The sequence below is a fragment of the Camarhynchus parvulus genome, chromosome 6, assembly GCF_901933205.1.
Source record: "Camarhynchus parvulus chromosome 6, STF_HiC, whole genome shotgun sequence".
NCBI lineage: Eukaryota > Metazoa > Chordata > Aves > Passeriformes > Thraupidae > Camarhynchus > Camarhynchus parvulus.
The window spans coordinates 13,095,926-13,114,723 of NC_044576.1; the positions used below are offsets into that span (position 1 = coordinate 13,095,926).

At 36.5% G+C, this 18,798-nt stretch overlaps 1 protein-coding gene across 12 annotated transcripts in view; it reads left to right on the forward strand.

The window, feature by feature from the left end:
- Window positions 1-18,798, forward strand: part of KCNMA1 (potassium calcium-activated channel subfamily M alpha 1) — a 402,729-nt gene that overhangs the window by 353,944 nt on the left and 29,987 nt on the right. For all 12 annotated transcript variants that reach the window (XM_030950724.1, XM_030950723.1, XM_030950725.1 and 9 more), the window contains one exon: window positions 2,799-2,991. In XM_030950724.1, the coding sequence (XP_030806584.1) occupies window positions 2,799-2,991 (193 nt within the window). The remainder of the gene's footprint in view (window positions 1-2,798; window positions 2,992-18,798) is intronic.

Below are 18,798 nucleotides of genomic sequence, written 5' to 3' on the forward strand. Positions count from 1 at the left end.
ACCCACAAAACCTTTGAAAAAATTACTGTTACTCTGTCAACGTAATATTTATATGTATTCATAAAGACTTCCTGTGGACTGGCCTGCTTTATAAGGAACACTGCCCTGGCATTTCGGTTCAGAGTCCTGTATGAAAGTACAGAAAAACCCTGACCCTTTTAAAATCAATGAAAAGCTCCTATTGATCTTGGTAGGCACAGCCACTAAAACTGCAAAAGCCCTTTTTCTCCTATGTATCATTATGATTCACGCATATGACCAAAATGTAGAATCAAGAGCTCCAGGACTAACAAATTAAGTCCTCCCAGCTGGTGATCTTAGGTGACCACAACTATAAATGACGCGTGGGAGCCCATGGTATAAGTGAAAGAAAATGCTCAGCATGTTATATAGTAAAGTTAGTTTAGATTTTTTTAAGAATGAAAAATTATAAATTTACTAGCTCTTAGTAATTTCATTTCAGCAGTTAAAAATAAATAAATCAATGATGGATGTAACCTTAACTGAATAATTGGGAAAATAACTATAGAATGAAAGGACTGTCTTTGCTTTTTGATTAATTCAGACTGTAGGTCTTTGTTACTGTAAATGCAGTTTTAGTGTTGGCCCTTGGCATTTTTCTGTAACCTGATCCAACAGATGGTGTCACAAGATTCTCTGCTGTCACAAAAATGGTGTCAATATCAGATTTGGTCAGTTAATATCCTCCTCTTTCTGCCAATTCCTTTTAATTCCAGTCACTGTGAAGGCTAAAGACTAGAGAATCAGAATTAAATTGATAATATTGTTGAACTATCAAGCAGAATAGAATCCTGCCACTGTTTCCAGTATATAATGTTAATCCATTATTACAATATGTTTTTTCAAAGTTTTGATTCTGAATTCTGAAGAGGCATAAAATAAATGTACATCAGCTTTACTTTCCCCAGTTTACACCAAAATTCAGAATAGCTTTAGATTAATTTTTACTTGAACAGCTTAAATATTTAGTTGATGGAACTTTAAAAACACAGAAATTTATAAAGGAATTGTATCGGACATAGTAATCAAGGGTGCTGAAGACCACACAGACTTCACTCCTGTTACTTCCATTTTTTTTTTGCAGCCTATCTGGTTCAAAATGGTGATATAAAATTAAAATATCTGATGTAATTACACTAATTTTAAAATGTACTTAAGGGTCTGAGATTATACTTGTAGGAACCTGTCAAAGGGAGACCACTTTCATACTTCCCTGTACTTTGGTTCACAAGGTAAAACTTGCTGCTGATATCTGGTGGAGATGTGGTTACAGCTGAATATGAAAACATTTGTTCTAGTTTAAAAAAAAAAGTGGAATTTAAAGTCTGTATTACAAGATGCCTTTAAGCTGCTGAGTAAACTCTTAAAAAGTAGGCAAATGCCAATTTTAAATATCCTCAGGCAGCCTTAATTCTGTCCCTTTGCATAAAATCATTAGGAGTGAGCCTTTAATTAATTACATGATTGCATATTATTTTTCCCCACAGGAACCCTGCTTCACTTGGTGCACAGTACAGGCACAAAGGGCAGGATTAAGGTGGCTGGAATAATCATATTCTAACTTTGGAGCAGTTTATAATGAAATCATATCTGTTTGATACATACTGCTTTTCACAAGGTTTTTTGCCTCAAATTATTGAAAATTACGTGGAATAATTAAACTGGCAAACACCGAATAAGAATTGAGCTCTTCCTTCACTGTGTGCATTTTAAATTCACTTTTGCATTGAGTACTCTCAGTGGAGTTCGGGAGGTATTCACCATGAATGATCAGGAGATGGAAGACCAGGGTCTTGACTTGATTTTATGAAAATCACTGCATGACACTGGGACAGTTATGTCCCCTCATCATTGGGGTCTTTGGGTACCAATCCATGTGAGGCAGCAGAGTAGAATCTAGTTTCCATTGAAAAAAAAAAGGAGTATATTTCCTGGACCTTGCAGCCCCTGTGATGTAGACTTAATATTTTAATATTTTGTAACTACAGTTGTGGACTTTTGAATGTGAAAGGCAAGTGTATTTTAAACAAAAAATATCATGTTAAGTGTCATATCTCAGCTTTGTTAACTATGAAAAAAATCCACAGGCTACCACAGCATTTCATTTTAATGATTCCGTTCTCTGATTGAGGATTGTGGAACAGGGAATGTTGCACAAGCTGTGCCCATTAGGATAAAGTCCTGTTTCTGTTTCAAAAGGTTTAATCACACAGCTTTGAAGCTCAGTGTGTTTTCCTTCTAGAAGCACCAAAAGCATGCTTCGAAAAGGATTAACCTTTTCTGTGTATTGCTTTAGGTAGAAAAAAATAGCTTTGTCCTGATTGCATTTCAAATGTGCAGGACACGTAATGCTTTCCTGTTTAAATTGCTGTTCTTTTGCCCAAGACCATTGTGGCTTGTTAGTAGATAAATAGACATTTAAAACACCCCCCCTGTTATATTCAGAGAGCCAGAGGTTGCCACATGATAGCAGCTTAAATCAAGACAATTTCAAGTCACCGATGAGATGCAGAATGCTGGCATTATTCCTGTTTCTTGTTTGTTAGTAATAGCTTGACTGAGTATTGAGACTGAACCTAAAATGCTGCCATCAGCACCAACTACCCTTTAGATTAGCACACATCTCCTATTCCCTGGCACATAGTTAGACCAGCTTAATGTCAGAGCATAAAAAAGATACTTGTTAAATAATTTCCCAAAGCTCCTTCTCAATCTTTAATTTGTTTTTCTTTTTTTCCCCTCTCCTGCACCCCCCTTTTCTCCTCGCTGTGCCGAAGGGTACGCCATTAAGTCGGGCTGATTTAAGGGCTGTCAACATCAACCTCTGCGACATGTGCGTTATCCTGTCAGCCAATCAGAATAATATTGATGATGCTTCGCTGCAGGACAAGGAATGCATCTTGGCGTCACTCAACATCAAATCTATGCAGTTTGATGACAGCATTGGGGTCTTGCAGGCTAATTCCCAAGGTAAGGACTGCCCTATAATACTTCTCTGCAGTGCCTACAGGGGACAGGACCTGGCAGGAAGAATATCCCTCACTCAGTAATTCAAAGAGCCCTACATCAGCTTGCTTGACAGTTAAACCTGCTGATTGGTATGATGGCTTTTAAAGGGACAGTCACATAGTTTCTCTGCTACATCACAGAGCACATCTTTCAGAGGAAAAATGAATGAACATGAAACTGGCATTTTTTTCTCATGTTGAAATTTTCCTAGATAATGTATAAAAACATCGTTTTCTCACTGTGGCTTCCTTTACAGGATGAGTTGCTGTTATATAACCAGTGATAACTTCAGTTACTCTTTGGAATACCTGAATTCTGTCTAAAAAATTTATTTTTATGCAAAACACATTGACACTACAGAGAAAATGCAAGTTTTAGTAACACAAGCTAAAAAGTAAAATAAAAACAACAAGAAGTTTTAATTTTCTTTACAGCTTTGGTACCTTCTTGCTCAAGAAGCCACAGAGAATTAACTCAAGGCTGATTTCTTCCCATGGTTTGACATGCACTCATCCCATTTAAGAACATTGAACAAAATCTTTCAATCTTTCCTGAGAGTAGGGGACTGATTCATATGTTGCCAAAGGCTATTTTACACCATCTGTGCCTGTGCAAAGCAGCTGCAAAGCAGTCATAAGCACCCTGGCAAAGACCATCAGTGTAAAAACAATCATCTTCCCATCCCTGAAGGGTCTTGCAGCTTATGCAGCTGAAGTCCTACCTTTGATAAACCTATTAAGTGCAGCAGTAAATATTCCCTCTGGATCTAGTTCTGCTGTAAATGTAGGTGGAAAGGATTGTGCTTTGGTCTGCAGCTTCCCCGTGAGCCTGATCTAGAGATAGTTTTCCCTCAAGGACTGTGAGAACTAAGATTAAGTTCAGATTTTCCTCTTTACAGTCTAATCAGGAAATAGGAATTAGATGCCAAAAATCAGAGGTTGCAGTGTAACTTCTTGAATATAGAAACTTGAACATAGAAAATTCTTTCTTAGAATCAGCAATAAAATTCTGGAATTCAATACTTGAATTAAATTGTACCAGGAAGCTAAAAGTTTGAACTTTTCAGAGTCAAATTGGACAGTTTTCTGGATAAGAAGTAGGTTTAGAGAAGAGAAGGAAGAAACTGATTGTTTTCAATCCCATGAGTGTTGAAAGTTTCAAATCTGTGGTCTGGAAATAACACAACCCCAAATATTTTAGAGTTCTTTCCTCACAGATTTGTGAGGCCAACTTGCTCACGGTCTGATAGCTTGTAGTCATGATCAGGAAACTCATTGCAGAAGTGGAAGACAGGCACGGAGGTTCCTTGTTTTGCTGGTTTAGCCTTGGGATCTGAAATTCTGTATCTCAAAACTAAATCTGTACTTCCACTACCAGGCTAATGGCTATTCTTTGATGAATCTCTCTGTCTCCTATCACACACATAATTAAAATAATCAAGAATCTCTTCTTGAGCACAGTCAGTCTGAGAGAATTTTCTCTCTTTGCTTAGAAGTTAGAGACATTTCCAGCACTTGACTGTTTTATTTTACCTCTGGGAGTACACAGGGTCACACCATCCCTCAGTGAGGATAGAGAAACCTGTCAATATCCAGTCTTGTGCGCCACATGAACACCTGTCATTTTTTACTCTCTATCCTTGGAGGTATTCAAGACCTCACTGTGTAAAGCTCAAAGCTGATCTGACCTCATAGTTGACCCTGCTTAGAGCAGGAAATAAGACCAGAGACGCTCCAATGTCCTTTCCAGACTGAATTGTTCTGTGACTCTCTAATACCCAGGTTGCTGCTACAGCAATAGTCCCTGTAGGTCAGGAAGTGTTCACTGGCCATAGTCCAAATCCCTTTAGCCCTTTTAAATGTTGCTGATGCAGAGAAGCAGAGGAATGATAGGTGAGCACATTTTTAGAAATTTTTGACTTTTCTTCAGGTAAATATCGGACTGCATGTTAAAAAATTAAAGGTGACTCTTTCCGTAGCTGTTCTGGGGAAACAGGGCATAACATAAGGCAGGTAACCAGCAGCCTATTTTAATTGGAAGCACTGAATAAGGAGGGGTTCTTGCAAGCCCAGTTGCTTCAGAAAACAATTATCTTCGCAGTAAATTCTCTGTTTATGAAATCCACAACTCCTGAATTAGTTCTGCTCCTTTCAGTAACATAAATTTTCGTGAAAGATGTTGAATAAAATGATTAGGCTGTCAGAAGCACTTAGAATCAGTGGATAGCACAAACTTTACTGGAAATTATATGCAATGTGACATTTTTGTCTCTGAAATGCAGCTTTAACATACGGTGGACATAACTATCATGGCAATTACATAAAGTAGGTGATTCAACTTTTTGCTGGTCAGCAAGCAGGGTATTAGAACAAACTCACAGATTCTTACTGGCAATTAAGTACCTTTATTTATAGAGCAAGTTGTCATTTTACATTTGTGTATTGCTTGACATACTTAACACATTGTCTGGTACAAATTTGCAGTATTGCCCATCTGAGTTTTTCTAGATCTTAATGCATGATTTTGGATTAAGACATCCTCATCAACATCATGCTTGGATCTTCTGTGTTACTCTTTTATGTTACTTCTGTTACTGATCATCAGAAATACTGACATTAGAAAATATGGAGATGTGGCAGGAGGTCAGTTGAACTGTGACAGGGTGTTGAAAAGAAAAGAAATAAAACAAAATATGTGAGCAGTCTAAGAAATATATGGGCTGAGCTGCAAGATTTTTGGTGAGGTATTTAGCAGTATGACCATACCTTTGCTATTCCGGTTAAATAAATAGTATTATATATGTATAATTATGTAGTCGGTAAGCGATGGAATCTCATATGAAAACCTGATATATAATTCATGTTTACATTTCTGAAAAAAATGCAATCATTTAATTGATAAGTTATTGAATATACAAGGATCTTTCTAGTTTGTATCTGTGATTGTTTAATTTCAGCTTTAGGCAAAAGGTGACACCAGAACAAGGAGGGTGCCATAAAACCAGGATGCGAATTTATTTAACCATCAGATAAGCCATAATTGTTGGCAAGTGTTGAAGTACAGGCCTATATCTGTAACTCCTTGCTTTAAGTTGGTAGCAGGAAGAGAATCTGCACATTTTGGGATTTCATTCCCTTTTTCTTAGAGCTTCATCCTCATCACCTGCTTTAACACCAAAGTCACTCTCAGTCCTAGGCATATAAAAATGTATCTCTGTATCCATCCAAACATGCCCTTTCCAGCCAGAGATGTGGCTTTGAAACAGAACCCAGATGCAATCTGAGAGGAAGGATCTTGTAGAAGGAGTAGGTGGGTGGACACATGACAGCATAGTTTGCTGAAAGGGAAATTTCTATAACAATAGGGCTAGCAATTCCCAATGGATTAAGTTAACTGCTGAAAAATCAGCTATGAATTAATCTGGTTTGCATCAACAATTTTCTCACTACTAGTGCCAGATGAACTTAAAACACATACAGCCATTCTCATACAGAAACGAAGACTTGATAGTACTTCCTTATGGTGTTATAATATCCCTAGGTTTTTGAACTGGTTAACAGTAATTATCTATTATCTGGACCTTCTGTAAGTAGTACAGCAACATTTTTGTCCTCTGGCTTGCCCATCTTGTGTTGTGACTGATCCTGCCAGAATTGCATCTCATCCAAGCACAGCGCTCTGCCTCAACCTTCCACAGAATAAAAATCCAACTCAAAGTTCCAAGACACAGGAAAAAAAATCATAATCTGGACCAGAGCTACAAATGACCTAGCATATCCAGAGGGGATGGCAGTAAACTATCTAAGTTGTCAAATCTATGTTCATCATCAGCTGTCTGGCAACATACGACCAGATGCATGGCTACACAGAACTATGTGTGCAAACAACCTGTCTTCCTTAGGAAGAAAAGCTTACTAACAGTTTTGAAAGGATTTTCTGGTCTCCTTTATATAAAATGTATACTTCTACTCAAAAAGAACAAGAAAATCGTTCAAATTAAACCTGTGCTGTTGGACGTTCTCACGTTGAAAGTGTTCCTAGGGCTGTCTGCATTGATCGTTTCAAAGCTGACTGGGCAGCTCTGTAGGCTTGCTAGAGGTTAGGGCTGCAGACTCTAATGTCCTGAAAATGAGTTTTGGAAATCATCCCGGCAGTTCATTGCCTTTGGGAGACCTAGAACCTAGATTCCAAGGACAAAAAGGCCAAAATGTATCCCACTGAAGCTGCAGCACACTATTGTTTCATTAAGATATCTAGATTTTGAAGTACAAAATGCTGTAAAGTGAGAACTTGGCCCACCTCTTCACAAAATTATTTATAAACTCAACCTTATTTTTGAAAAGGAAGCCCTGTGTTTTTCTTGATTACCTTTTATGGATCTTGACTGATTGTCTTCCTAGTAAGATCTGTAAAGAGGTGTGTGTTTGTGTTGGAGAAAAAGGTCACCCCTGAGTACTGGAGATTGCTTTTTATTGTCCTTTCTGTTTCTCATTCTGTTCCCTCTAACAGAAATTAAGATTATTTCATCAAGAATTATTTTGGAGAGCAGACCAGAGAATATTAGATCCATAGTTCATAACACGTGCTCCTCAGTCACAACATTTTTCCAAAGCACTCGAGAGGACTGAATATGTATGTGATGGGTTCTGCCTTGGCTGTAAAGCTGGGAGACCTCCCATAATTTTCCTTTCCTTCATTTTGTTGACATTTCCATCCTTTCTTCTTCAAGTATCATCCATTGACTATTCCTATTTAGTTTTATCATGCTTCTTGGTTTTTTCTTGGAGTCCTGCTTTGTGGGGATTTTACTTGTTATTTTATCCACCAGATGAACATGGCCCAACACAAAATATTTATCTTCAGTTGTAACTAAAGCTGCTATTTGGCTTTCTTCCCAAAACCCAGAAAGACAATTATAACCTAACTGTTTAGAGATTTATAAATACTGTACCAGAGTAGCCTCTGGGTAGTAACTTTAGATATCCAACTCAATAATTTTCTTTTATTGGATAGTGATTTAGAGCTTATTTTGAGTCCTATATAGTAAGAGCAGTACATTTCATTAAAAAACACTTACTAAACAATAAGGAAAAGTGATCTTATAGCTCCAAGCAGGTCTAAAGTACAGAAAGGGGAGGCTGTATAGTAACATTTTGTCCACAGACATTCTAAGACAGATCACAGTACAGCAGTGTAGACATATTTCTGCAAAGTAACGATTGCAGCTGTTTTCTGAATGACTTCAACTTACGAGAATTTTCCCTAGGAACACTATTTCAACGCATGAGAGATATTTTTAGGGCCTTCATTTACAGTTCTCATAATAGATCCTCCAACAAGAAAGAATAAAGAGAAGAACATAAAGATTGGATGAACTCCTGGGTAATGTATTTCACACATCATGGCGGGATTATTCTGGGGAAAATCCTATAAAATCAAGTAAACATACTCAGAATTTTACACACTGACTTCCAAGTGTAACAAATTGCACAAGGTAAAATAGCCCTGTACAAGTTTAATTTCATTTGATCCAGTTCCTTTAAAAATCACTTATGACTTTATTGTCATCTTTTGTTGGAGCTGTCTTAAACTTTGATTGAAAGGACCGGAACAGACAGAGTTTCTTTAGACTTATTTCACAATCTGGTAACTAATTCTTGTATCATTGCAAAGTTTTATGAACTTAGTCTCACAATTTGCTGCAAGAAATTCATTAATAAATGAATTTGAGATCTGCTTTCCATTGAGATTGCAGATAATATATTCTTTTCCACTTCTACCAATCAATAAATCTTGATTGATTTATTTCTGAAATGTTAGCAAAAGGCAGAACAACCATATTATTGGGATTGAAAATGAGAGAAAATTCTTAAATAAGGGGAAGGGATAAATACTGTCTAAAGTGCTTTGTTAGCAATGGGTTTTGCCCTTTTTTGGAGGTAAATATTTCAATGCTGTTAGAGAAAACTCTTTATAAATTCAAAGCAATTTTTATTCCTGAAGGAGAGGGGGTTTAGTGAATGTTGACTCATACCTTTTATTTTATAGTCATAAGGTTTAAAGTTAATATTTCAGAATATAGGCCTGGATGATCATAGATGAAGTTAATTTTTAGGCTTTTGTGGAATTCAGTATTCTGTGGCAACTCCAACACTGTTTCCTATGTTTAATTTGTTATATTTAATAAAAACATAGGAATAAAGAATCTTTTTTTTAAATGCAGAAAATCAAAGTCTATTTAGCTGCACTAAATAATTGCAGAATTTAAGGAGCTACTTAACCTCTTTAGAAAGCTTATAAGTAAATGTAGAATGTTAAATGTAGATGTAATATTAAAAATAAATAAGTGAATAGTACTGGCAGAAAGTGAAAGATTTGGGGTAGTTTTTAAAAGTGAGCTATGACATTAGCTTTATTCTTTTCAACCCTTAGATTCCTACGTGTCTTTGTATATCAATGTCTTTTAGACTGCAGAATGCTTGTTATACTTAAAGCTAGCTCATAATTACCTAATTCATACACATGTTTTGAAAGATACTCTCCAAGACAGTATCGATCCTATCAGTCACATTTTCAAAAATGGTTTTTTGCATTATCATCAGGGTTATTGCTTTGTGGCATTGATAGTTTAGTGTAGGAGTTAACACCCAGTTAAGGATGTTTTTATATTGGGTTCTGAATGTTCCTTTTGTTAGCATCAGTTGTTGCAATAATAGTAATAACCCAATTAACAAAATTTTCTACTTGGTTGAGTGATTATTTTTTAGCTAACTGAATTTTAGGTGGTTGTAGTTTGGTTTCATTAGCCCTTTTTAGAACAAAGGCTGACCATCCTAATTAATGAAGTTAATAACTGAAAAATGAGATAAGGGCCAGACATGTCCCATATCACCATTTACTCACAAAAAAATAGTCCAATTTTTGAAGATCTGGTCCCTATGATAAATAACTCAGTATTACCTTTTTGCAACATGCACATAATTTCTTATCCTGCTGAACTAGATGGATCAGTTGATAGCTGTTATTTATTTTATGGTAGCACACTGGAGCTCTGGATGGAATTAAGAGCTTGTTGTCATAGTCCTGATATATACAAGAATAAAATATGGCCTTTGCCCTGGCAAGTTTATAATCTGATGCCTTGCTTGTTCCAAAACTTATGTGCTCAATGTTATACAGGTTAATAAATCTCTCTGACTTCAATGAAACGGTCCACCTGTGTAAAGTTAGATTATGTGCAGGTCTTTGCAAGATTTGGACTTAAATAAACTAAAGAGTCTGGGTGGGAGAGAGGCTTTTCACTTAACTTTTTTCCTGTGCTGTAGAAACCAGCTCTTTGAGGACCTTGCTAGGCTTCCAGTCTTCACATGAAACCCTTCACGGGAAGGATCCCATGCAGCATCCTTCATATTTTTTGGTACCTTTCCTTGCAGCTGGACGCCAGTGTTGCCTGCTGGAATTACACACACAAAGTAGTTCCGCACCTCTCTCAAAGTTTTCATGGAAAGAGAGAAAAACTATTAAGAAAAGTGGGTTTTCAATTTTATTACTTATAAAACACTAAAAATGTGTTGGATGAATGGCTGGAGAGACACATTCCTTTGATACAATTTCTCTGGTTTTGAGAAATACTGTAAGGTCCTAGCCCAAATACCTTTAAGTTTTCACAAGTGCTTCTTCCTCTTCTGCTTTAAGATATCTTCTGCTTCAGCCAGAGAAAAATAAAACAGGATGAAGGAGGTAGATAATACAGTACATCAAATATGTGATCTCATACTTAAACTATATTTAAACATCCCGAAACTGTTATAAATTTATGGTAACTCAAATTTATTATTATTTGCTGTTCAACATCTTGAAAGCAAACCCCCTATTATGAAGGTGTACTCTTTTGTGCATTTCTGATGCTGAGGAATAAAAAAACGCACTCTTTTTATGAGCATTAATTATACACCAGGCAAGGAAGCAATTGCCTCTATGTTATGAAATATTAAATCAAAATGCTTCCTGTTCCCAGATGTCCCAGAGATAAATACAGCAGTATTTTGAAGCCCCACTCGGAGCTGTTTTCCCTGCAAATTTATAGTTTTGTCTCCATTTTCAGAAAGCCCTGTTTTATGTGAAGTATAGCACTCTTGGTAGTTTTTAAGGAGCAAACTCCTCTGGAGTTGCCTATGTAGGCAACAACTCTTATGTAGATTGCACACAAGGGATCTGAAGTTGAAAGGCTCCTTTAAGATGACAAATGGGTTGAAAGTGTTATTGTCTTTGATTGCATGCCTTACATCATCTGTATGTAGGAATAAGAGAGCTATACTTTATCTTTAGCCATTTTATAAATATTTAAGTCCTTAGAGTTGCCTAAAGATATTAAAGCATATTTTACAGTAGTTGGAATATAAATATTATATATAGCACAAGATACCAAAGTAGTTTAATGAATTCATAATTTTCTGTTCACTTTTATTGGAATGTGTTTTATGTTCCAAAACTTCCTTTAAAAGAATAAGAGACCATTCGACTCGCTGACAAGATGTGAGCTGATAGTGAGCGTTATCAAGGTTCCCTTAAATGGTGATATGAGGCTGCAATTAGCAAGACAAAAGGGCACGTGGGTATTAGAATGTATTGCACCCACCTCTGTGTTTTAACTTTTAAAAAAACTATTTTTAAGAAACCATATGTAAGTCTTTAAAAAACTGTAAGGTGTTTTGCATCTCCCTCTGTGTATTTTCAAAAAGTTCTTAATTGCATAAGAAGATGTGTATCTAGATCCAGTTATACTGAGGAACATTTTTAAAATTTGAAGTTAATTTTCAAAGATAACCAACCACAAAAATTTTACGACATGAAATGTGTAAAAGGTCTGTGTTTCATGGCTTTGAATACATTGTATGTTGTTGTTATAATTCTAAATCTTTTAAGTTCCCATCAAATATAAAAAATTCTTTTTAATATTTCACAGTTTAACTATTTCCCAGTAGGAGTCCATGCTGGGTAATGCTTGCTAATTACCCACAACAAAAGTAGACACACAATGCTGGTAAATTACCTGACCCTTTGCATTTTAATGAGACAACAAGGATTTCATGAAGTGATGTTGTTTCAGTGGTTAATGGTGTCAGCAATGTTGTAATTGTAGGCTGAGGCACATTAGCTGCACAACCACATGTAGGAAGGGTTTCTCTCAACAGGCCCTTTGGAGAATAGAATAGGGTATTATCATTAAGCCTATGTCATTTGCATGCTGCTAATCACTTACTTTATTATCTTGTGTATCCATTGTCTTTCTTTAATTGCTCTTTAAATGAAAATTAAAAATAGTTCCAGTGCCCAGGATACTTGTGATAGCATCTTGATTATGAAGATAACGTCAAGAAAATGGAACATATAGATAATATATTGCAGGAATACAAGATAGTTTGAAAGTAATGTACCACAGCAGGCAGCCTCCTGAGCATAATTCTGGTGTCTTTCTTTGCTTCACTACGTATTGTTTGCTTAATAAATGGTTATTTATATTCATAAAGGTGATGGGATTTTTCTAGAGATCAATGTCACTGGTTTTGCTTTATTGTGGAAGAAGATACAAAGCATCAGTATCTAGCAGACTTTACCAGTCTAATAGCAGTACAGGAGAAAGCTGGATTTTTGTTCTTTCCAGTTAAGTCCTAGCTTGTGATCTCCAAAGCAGAAAAGCAGAATCTATCACCTTCTAGTGATTTGCAGAACTTTGACAGCTTTAGATAAAATTTATAAAATGCTTGGCATTTTGTTTTCAAGACCTCTTGATTTAAGTTTGACATGATTAAATATGAGACAACCCAGACTTTCCATAATAAGCATTTTCTAAAAGATTGCTAGCTTCTGGTTATCAAGAACCTGCTAGTTCTTTCAACATCTGCAGGATGGGATATTCAGGCTGACTTGAGGCACAGCCTTTGTTGGAGAATCAGTACTGCTGTACTCCTAATAGTACATTATTTTTGCAGCTTTTCAACATCTGAACAAACCAGAGCTGAAAAGTAAATTATTAATTTTGTAAATGGTATGTTGGGAATTTTTGTTGAAGAAAGTTCTGAACTAGTTCTTGCAATTTATTTCTATTCAACACACCCAAATAAGTTTATGGCTAATGGAATTTTTGTAGTGGCTTATTTAGAGATAAGATTACGATCTTACAAAATGTCTGTAATGTCATATCGATATTTGATCTTTTGCAAACTTTTCTTAGAACTTTGAAGCAGATCCTGTGGAAGTATAATGGAGATTCCACCTTTCATGTTGATTTGAAGTTTGGTTGCTTGCTTAAATTTTCTATTTAACTTTAATTGTCAAATGCTCTTGTCTTGGTTTGGGAAGACAGGAAGGCAGAAAGTTCCTGCTAAGGAAGGCAGGAGCCTCCCTTGAAATGGAGAATGTAAACCCTCCCCACCCCTCCGAATCGCTATAATTTTAAATTAAGGGGCTCTCGGGCAAAGATATGGGAGCAGGAAATAACAGTTCTTTAATAGGAAAAAAAAAAAAATAAACAATGCAGTCCACTAGAACAACACTGACAGAATCAGAACCCAACCTGACAGCCTGTCGGTCAGGGTGTTAGTGGCAGTCCGATTGAAAATGTGGGTGCAGTCCTCTGAAGTATCAGGTGTGGTTCTGTTGGAGGAAGGAGGATCTGTAGAGAAGGATGTAGTCTTTCCTCTGAAGATCCAGTGAAGGAAGAGGCAGCTGCTGTTCCTCTGGAGAATCCCGTGGAGAAAAGCCGGGCTGGTGTTCCGGAATCTCAGAGTATATCGGGGTAGCAATGCTTGGCTCCTCCCTCTGGGCGGAGCATCTCACAATGGGATGTTACAATTCTTATCAGTCATGCAGTGACATTCAATAGTCTGTTATCAGCAGAGGTCCCCTCCTGAGGAAGGTGTGAATGTGGGCACTCTAAGAGAGAGATAAGGCAAACTGCCCACTTGACAAAGGTAATCTCCCATACAGATGGTAATGGAAAACATCTTGCATGCAATCTTCAACGACTCTAAATACTAATTTAGGAGCATGATTACTGGTTATTAGTGAGAGGGAAGGTATCCCTACAATGTTTACAGTATATATATTTTCTGTAAGTTTGACAGAGTTTTTTCTTAAATGCATAGACAGGCTTGTAGTATGTAGACAGGCTAGTACACCCATGTAGGGGTTCCTGTTTCAAAGTTCCTGCCAGTCTGTTTGTTCTGTGACTTAGCAATGCATCTTCAAGTGAGGGCTAAGACAGGCAGGCATTTTTGAAACAGCTCCTCCAAAAAAAAGAACAAGACACTGAAATCAGGCAATGTACTGTGGGACCTGAGAAAATGTTACTTATTTGTTTAATAGACTAATAGGACTAACAACTCTATGGTTACATTCTTAAGTCATTAGCCACAAGTGTGAGCTTGCTCAAAAATTGTTTATGCTGTAAAGAAAATAAGATTCAGAACAGGTGCTTGGCCACTTTGTTTAACATATTCAGTGGTGTGTTTTAGAAACTGTGTATATATGTTGTAAATCCTCAATAATTTGCAAATTGTTACTATTCTAACTTCTAATTAAATATCTGGTTCTTTAGTGGCAATGTAAGATCATGTGTCTGGACCTGTCTTCCATTTTCAGTGGAAGATGTCGACTGAATTATATAGACAGAGTGCTTATAAAAATTTGAACTATTTCTAGATATTTTTAATGGCAACTTGCTCACCATGTCACATGTAAATCAGCCTTTACAACTTATCTGCAGATTTATGTTTTAGATTGGCCTAAAATCACCACTTCTTAAACTACTTCACTAGCAACAAAAGCCCACATTGCAACTTTAATATTTATTCTCAGAATCCTATCAAATATTAATAAATAGACCAAAGACTCTCGGAAATATTCAAAATGCGTAATTGAAAGCTATTTACACTGATATTGGTACTAATGAAATTAAAACAAGGAAGAAAATATTTTATTTTTTATCCACCATTTAAATCCTTACTAAGCAATAATGGATAGGAAAGTTAATGTGTTAAGTATTTGTAGAGATTAAAGTAGTGTTTAGATTCATAGATGATAATAAGTAGGCAGTGCTGAAAACCAAAAAACCAAAATAAACCAAACCAAAACAAATAAAACCCCACAAAAAACTGCTGGAAGTTTTCAGGATGTCTGTACTGTGACTGGATACTGTAATATACATTTTATGATTGCCATTTAATTTTCACTACTTTAAGAATACCACATCATATTTTACTGTTATCAGTGTCTTTACCAGCTTGTTTGCTAGTTTAATGGGTTTTGAATCTCATATAAATAAAATAAATAAGGAGGTGGTGTAGAGACACTTCTGGAGATACTTCTTTAAATATAAAAAGAGTGAGCTGTCAGAGGTAAGGAAAACTCTTATAGATTTTAGAAAAAACTCTGATAAAATAATGAGTCATGCTGTCATGATAAGGAATTCATTTTCTTTTTAAGATTACTGTTTGTAAGAGGAGAAAGACAGTGAGCCAAAACAGTGCAGACTTAGCAATGGAATTTTTTCTTAAGATCAGATTTACCTCACTGGTTTTCTGAATACCTTTCCTTTTTTCTTGATATATTCGAGAAAATAATCTCTTTATTTACACTACTGACTGTATGCTTTGGATATGGCCATCACAGAGGCATGAGTTGCTCTCTGAACTCTTGATTCTGACTGAAGCAGGGATTTCCACACTTTAGAGATGGGGTGAACCCAGTGGCAGCAGTGGTATCACTGCTGATCTTGTGGCAGTTTTCTTGACACAACCTGAGGTACTATCAGTAGCTAATATATTGCTACTGGTACAGCATTCAAGAATATTCAATTAGAGAGCTACTTCAGATTCCTCCTGATTCCACAGCTGTGCAGTTTGTATTTGGGGTTTTTAAATGGTGAAAAAAAAAGGAGTAGAAAGAAAAGATTGTGTGATTTCTTGAGCTTTCCAAGGGAAAGATGGTTGAGTTAGCATTATATAGGCTGGTATAGTTAAAATCAACCTGATACTCATTTTCACACATGATATCTACAAAGATGTCTTTAACAGACATGCTACTCTGAAGTTGTTTGCTACAACAGGCAGTATTTGAATCACAAAGAGCATGACTGGGATTCTTTTCCCTATTTATGAAGTTCAATTTAGCGTACTGGTATAAAGTTTTGGCTTGCAGAAAACCTTTGTATTGGCATACTGAAAGCGCGACTGTAGTAAAAGTGCCGCAAAACGAGACTGTAGTAAAGTCCTGTAAAGCGCGACAGTCGCAAAAAATGCCGTAAAGCGCGACTGTCGTAGAAATGCCGTAAGGCGCGACTGACGTAAATAAGTGCCGCAAAGCGCGACTGTCGTAAATAAGTGCCGTAAAGCGCGACTGTCGTAAAAAGCGCCGTAAAGCGCGACTGTCGTTAAATGACGTGAAGTGCGACTGTCGTAAAAGTGCCGTAAAGCACTACTGCCGTAAAATGTTGTAAAGTGCCGTAAAGCACTATTGTCATAAAATGTCATACAGTGCCGTAATGCGCGACTGTCGTAAAAATGCCGTAAAGCGCGACTGTCGTAAAGAGTGTCGCAAAGCTCGATTGTCGTAAAAAGTGCCGTAAAGCGTGACTGTCGTAAAAGTGCCGTAAAGCGCGACGGTCGTAAAATGACGTACAGTGCCGTAAAGCGCAACGGTCGTAAAAATTACGTAAAGCACGACTGTCGTAAAATGTCGTAAAGTGCCGTAAAGTGCGACTGACGTAAAATGTCGTAAAGTGCGACTGTCGTGAAGTGCCGTAAAGCACGTCTGTCGTGAAGAGTGCCGCAAAGCTCGACTGTCGTAAAAGTGCCGTAAAGCGCGACTGTCGTAAAAGTGCCGTAAAGTGTCGTAAAGCGCGACTGTCGTAAAATGTCATAAAGTGCCATAAACCTGACCACTAAAGCTTCTCTCGGATTTGGTGAAAGCTGGCAGGACAGGACATGTGCACAATGGGCTCTCTAGTCAGCAGGCTTTGAGAAGTTGCATTTTACAATACTGAGTAATATAGAAAAGGAGCTTTTGTATACTTGCAAATAGATTAGACTGCAGGAAATATGCAGGAGAGCCTATGAAGCATACCTGCCAGATAAATTAGAGGTGGTCTTGATCTGAGTCCAACCTGTCTCAAAACTCAGCTCTGGGAATTCAGTTCAGATTTCTTTGATAAAATGGGGCTATAGCCTTCACAGTTCAACCTTTGATCCCCAAGACAGCCTTGAATGTGGATTTTAGTTTTGACACAGCCTGTAGAGAAATTAATGATGTTTTACCATAGGTTTCCAGCTCAGTTCCAGCTTGAGTAATTTGCAAGTCTGCTGGCACTATTTAGCCCACACAGACCATGAAGTCGACCGTAAGTAAGTCCAAGTTGATGGAAAATCAATATTGCTAGAACAGAGTGGCAGATGTTGATTATCATAAAATGTCTGTTTAAGCATTTTGTATGTATCCATTTCCTCACTGCAAACACCTGAATTTTTTGTAGAAGTTGCAAAGTAATTGTACGTAAAGATGTGGACTCGTCTGCTAAAGAAATTTTCAGAATACATGTTCCAAAAAATAACTGCTGTCATTATTACTGTTGCTGCTCAGGGGAGCTATTCAGATGCCTCATTTATTGGAGCTTAATAGATTAAAAGTCCAAATTGAGTCTCATTATATAAACCTAATCAAATTCTAATCTACATAATTTTCCCATAAGCAGCATTGGGAAATTTCTTTAATTTATGTTTCAGTAGTTGCCAATCAGATGTTGGACAGCACTGTTACTTTTATTTTTCAAATATTGAATTGATTACTTGCTATGATATTTGTCTTTGCTCTTCCTTTTACACTAAGGAAAAATTCACTTTTTTGATATAATGACTTAATGTAGAGTCTCGTCTTACATGCCAATATATCATTTTTAGTGGTGAGTTTTCCATTTTGTTTCTAGTTATTCAATACCTGTCTTTCTAAAATAGGTAATGTAGCTTAGTTTATTTGATAATTTTTATTCAGCATATTTATTTTTGCCTGAGGTCTAAATATGCAGAATTGACTAATGATTAAACTGAAAGGAGTTTGGCGTTGTTATATACTAAATCATTTTAGCTGCAAACCTGTGCTACAGTTAGATGCTACTAACTTTGTGCCCTAGAAGCACCTCGTGTAGAAAGCTATTAAATAAATAGTAAATGAAGAGTAGGAACAATTTAAAAATAAAATTTATAAAAAAGTAGCTAAAAAGGGGAAATTTAATTTTGTCTATTGCATAGAGAAATAGAGTTTACATATAATCTTGCTTAAAGTGAGAAGAAAGCCTATTTGTTTTGGTAGTTTTGGGTTGTGTAAGCTTGTGGTGAACCTTTGCAGAGTTAGAGTTATGTGGTAATTACCACATAAGATTTTGTGAAGGGAAAAAGATTACTACAAGGCCAACAACAAAAAAACCTAGGCAGTTTCAGGTGGACTTTGTTTTTTGGGGTGTGTATGATAGTGAAACTCAAAATGGCACTTAAACTGGGACGAGATTTATATAAGTACCTGTTAACAGACCCCTCTAAGTTATACATTATTGTGCCCTAGGCTTAAAATATTAGACTTTTCTAATATATTATGCTGTTCACAATTGAAATGGAATCAATGTGGTGTGATTCAATGCTAGACCTCAAGATGATGAAACTCCAATCCTTCTCTTGATCTTTGTTTTTACAGCTTAATCCTACCTTGTTAGAGCAGCCC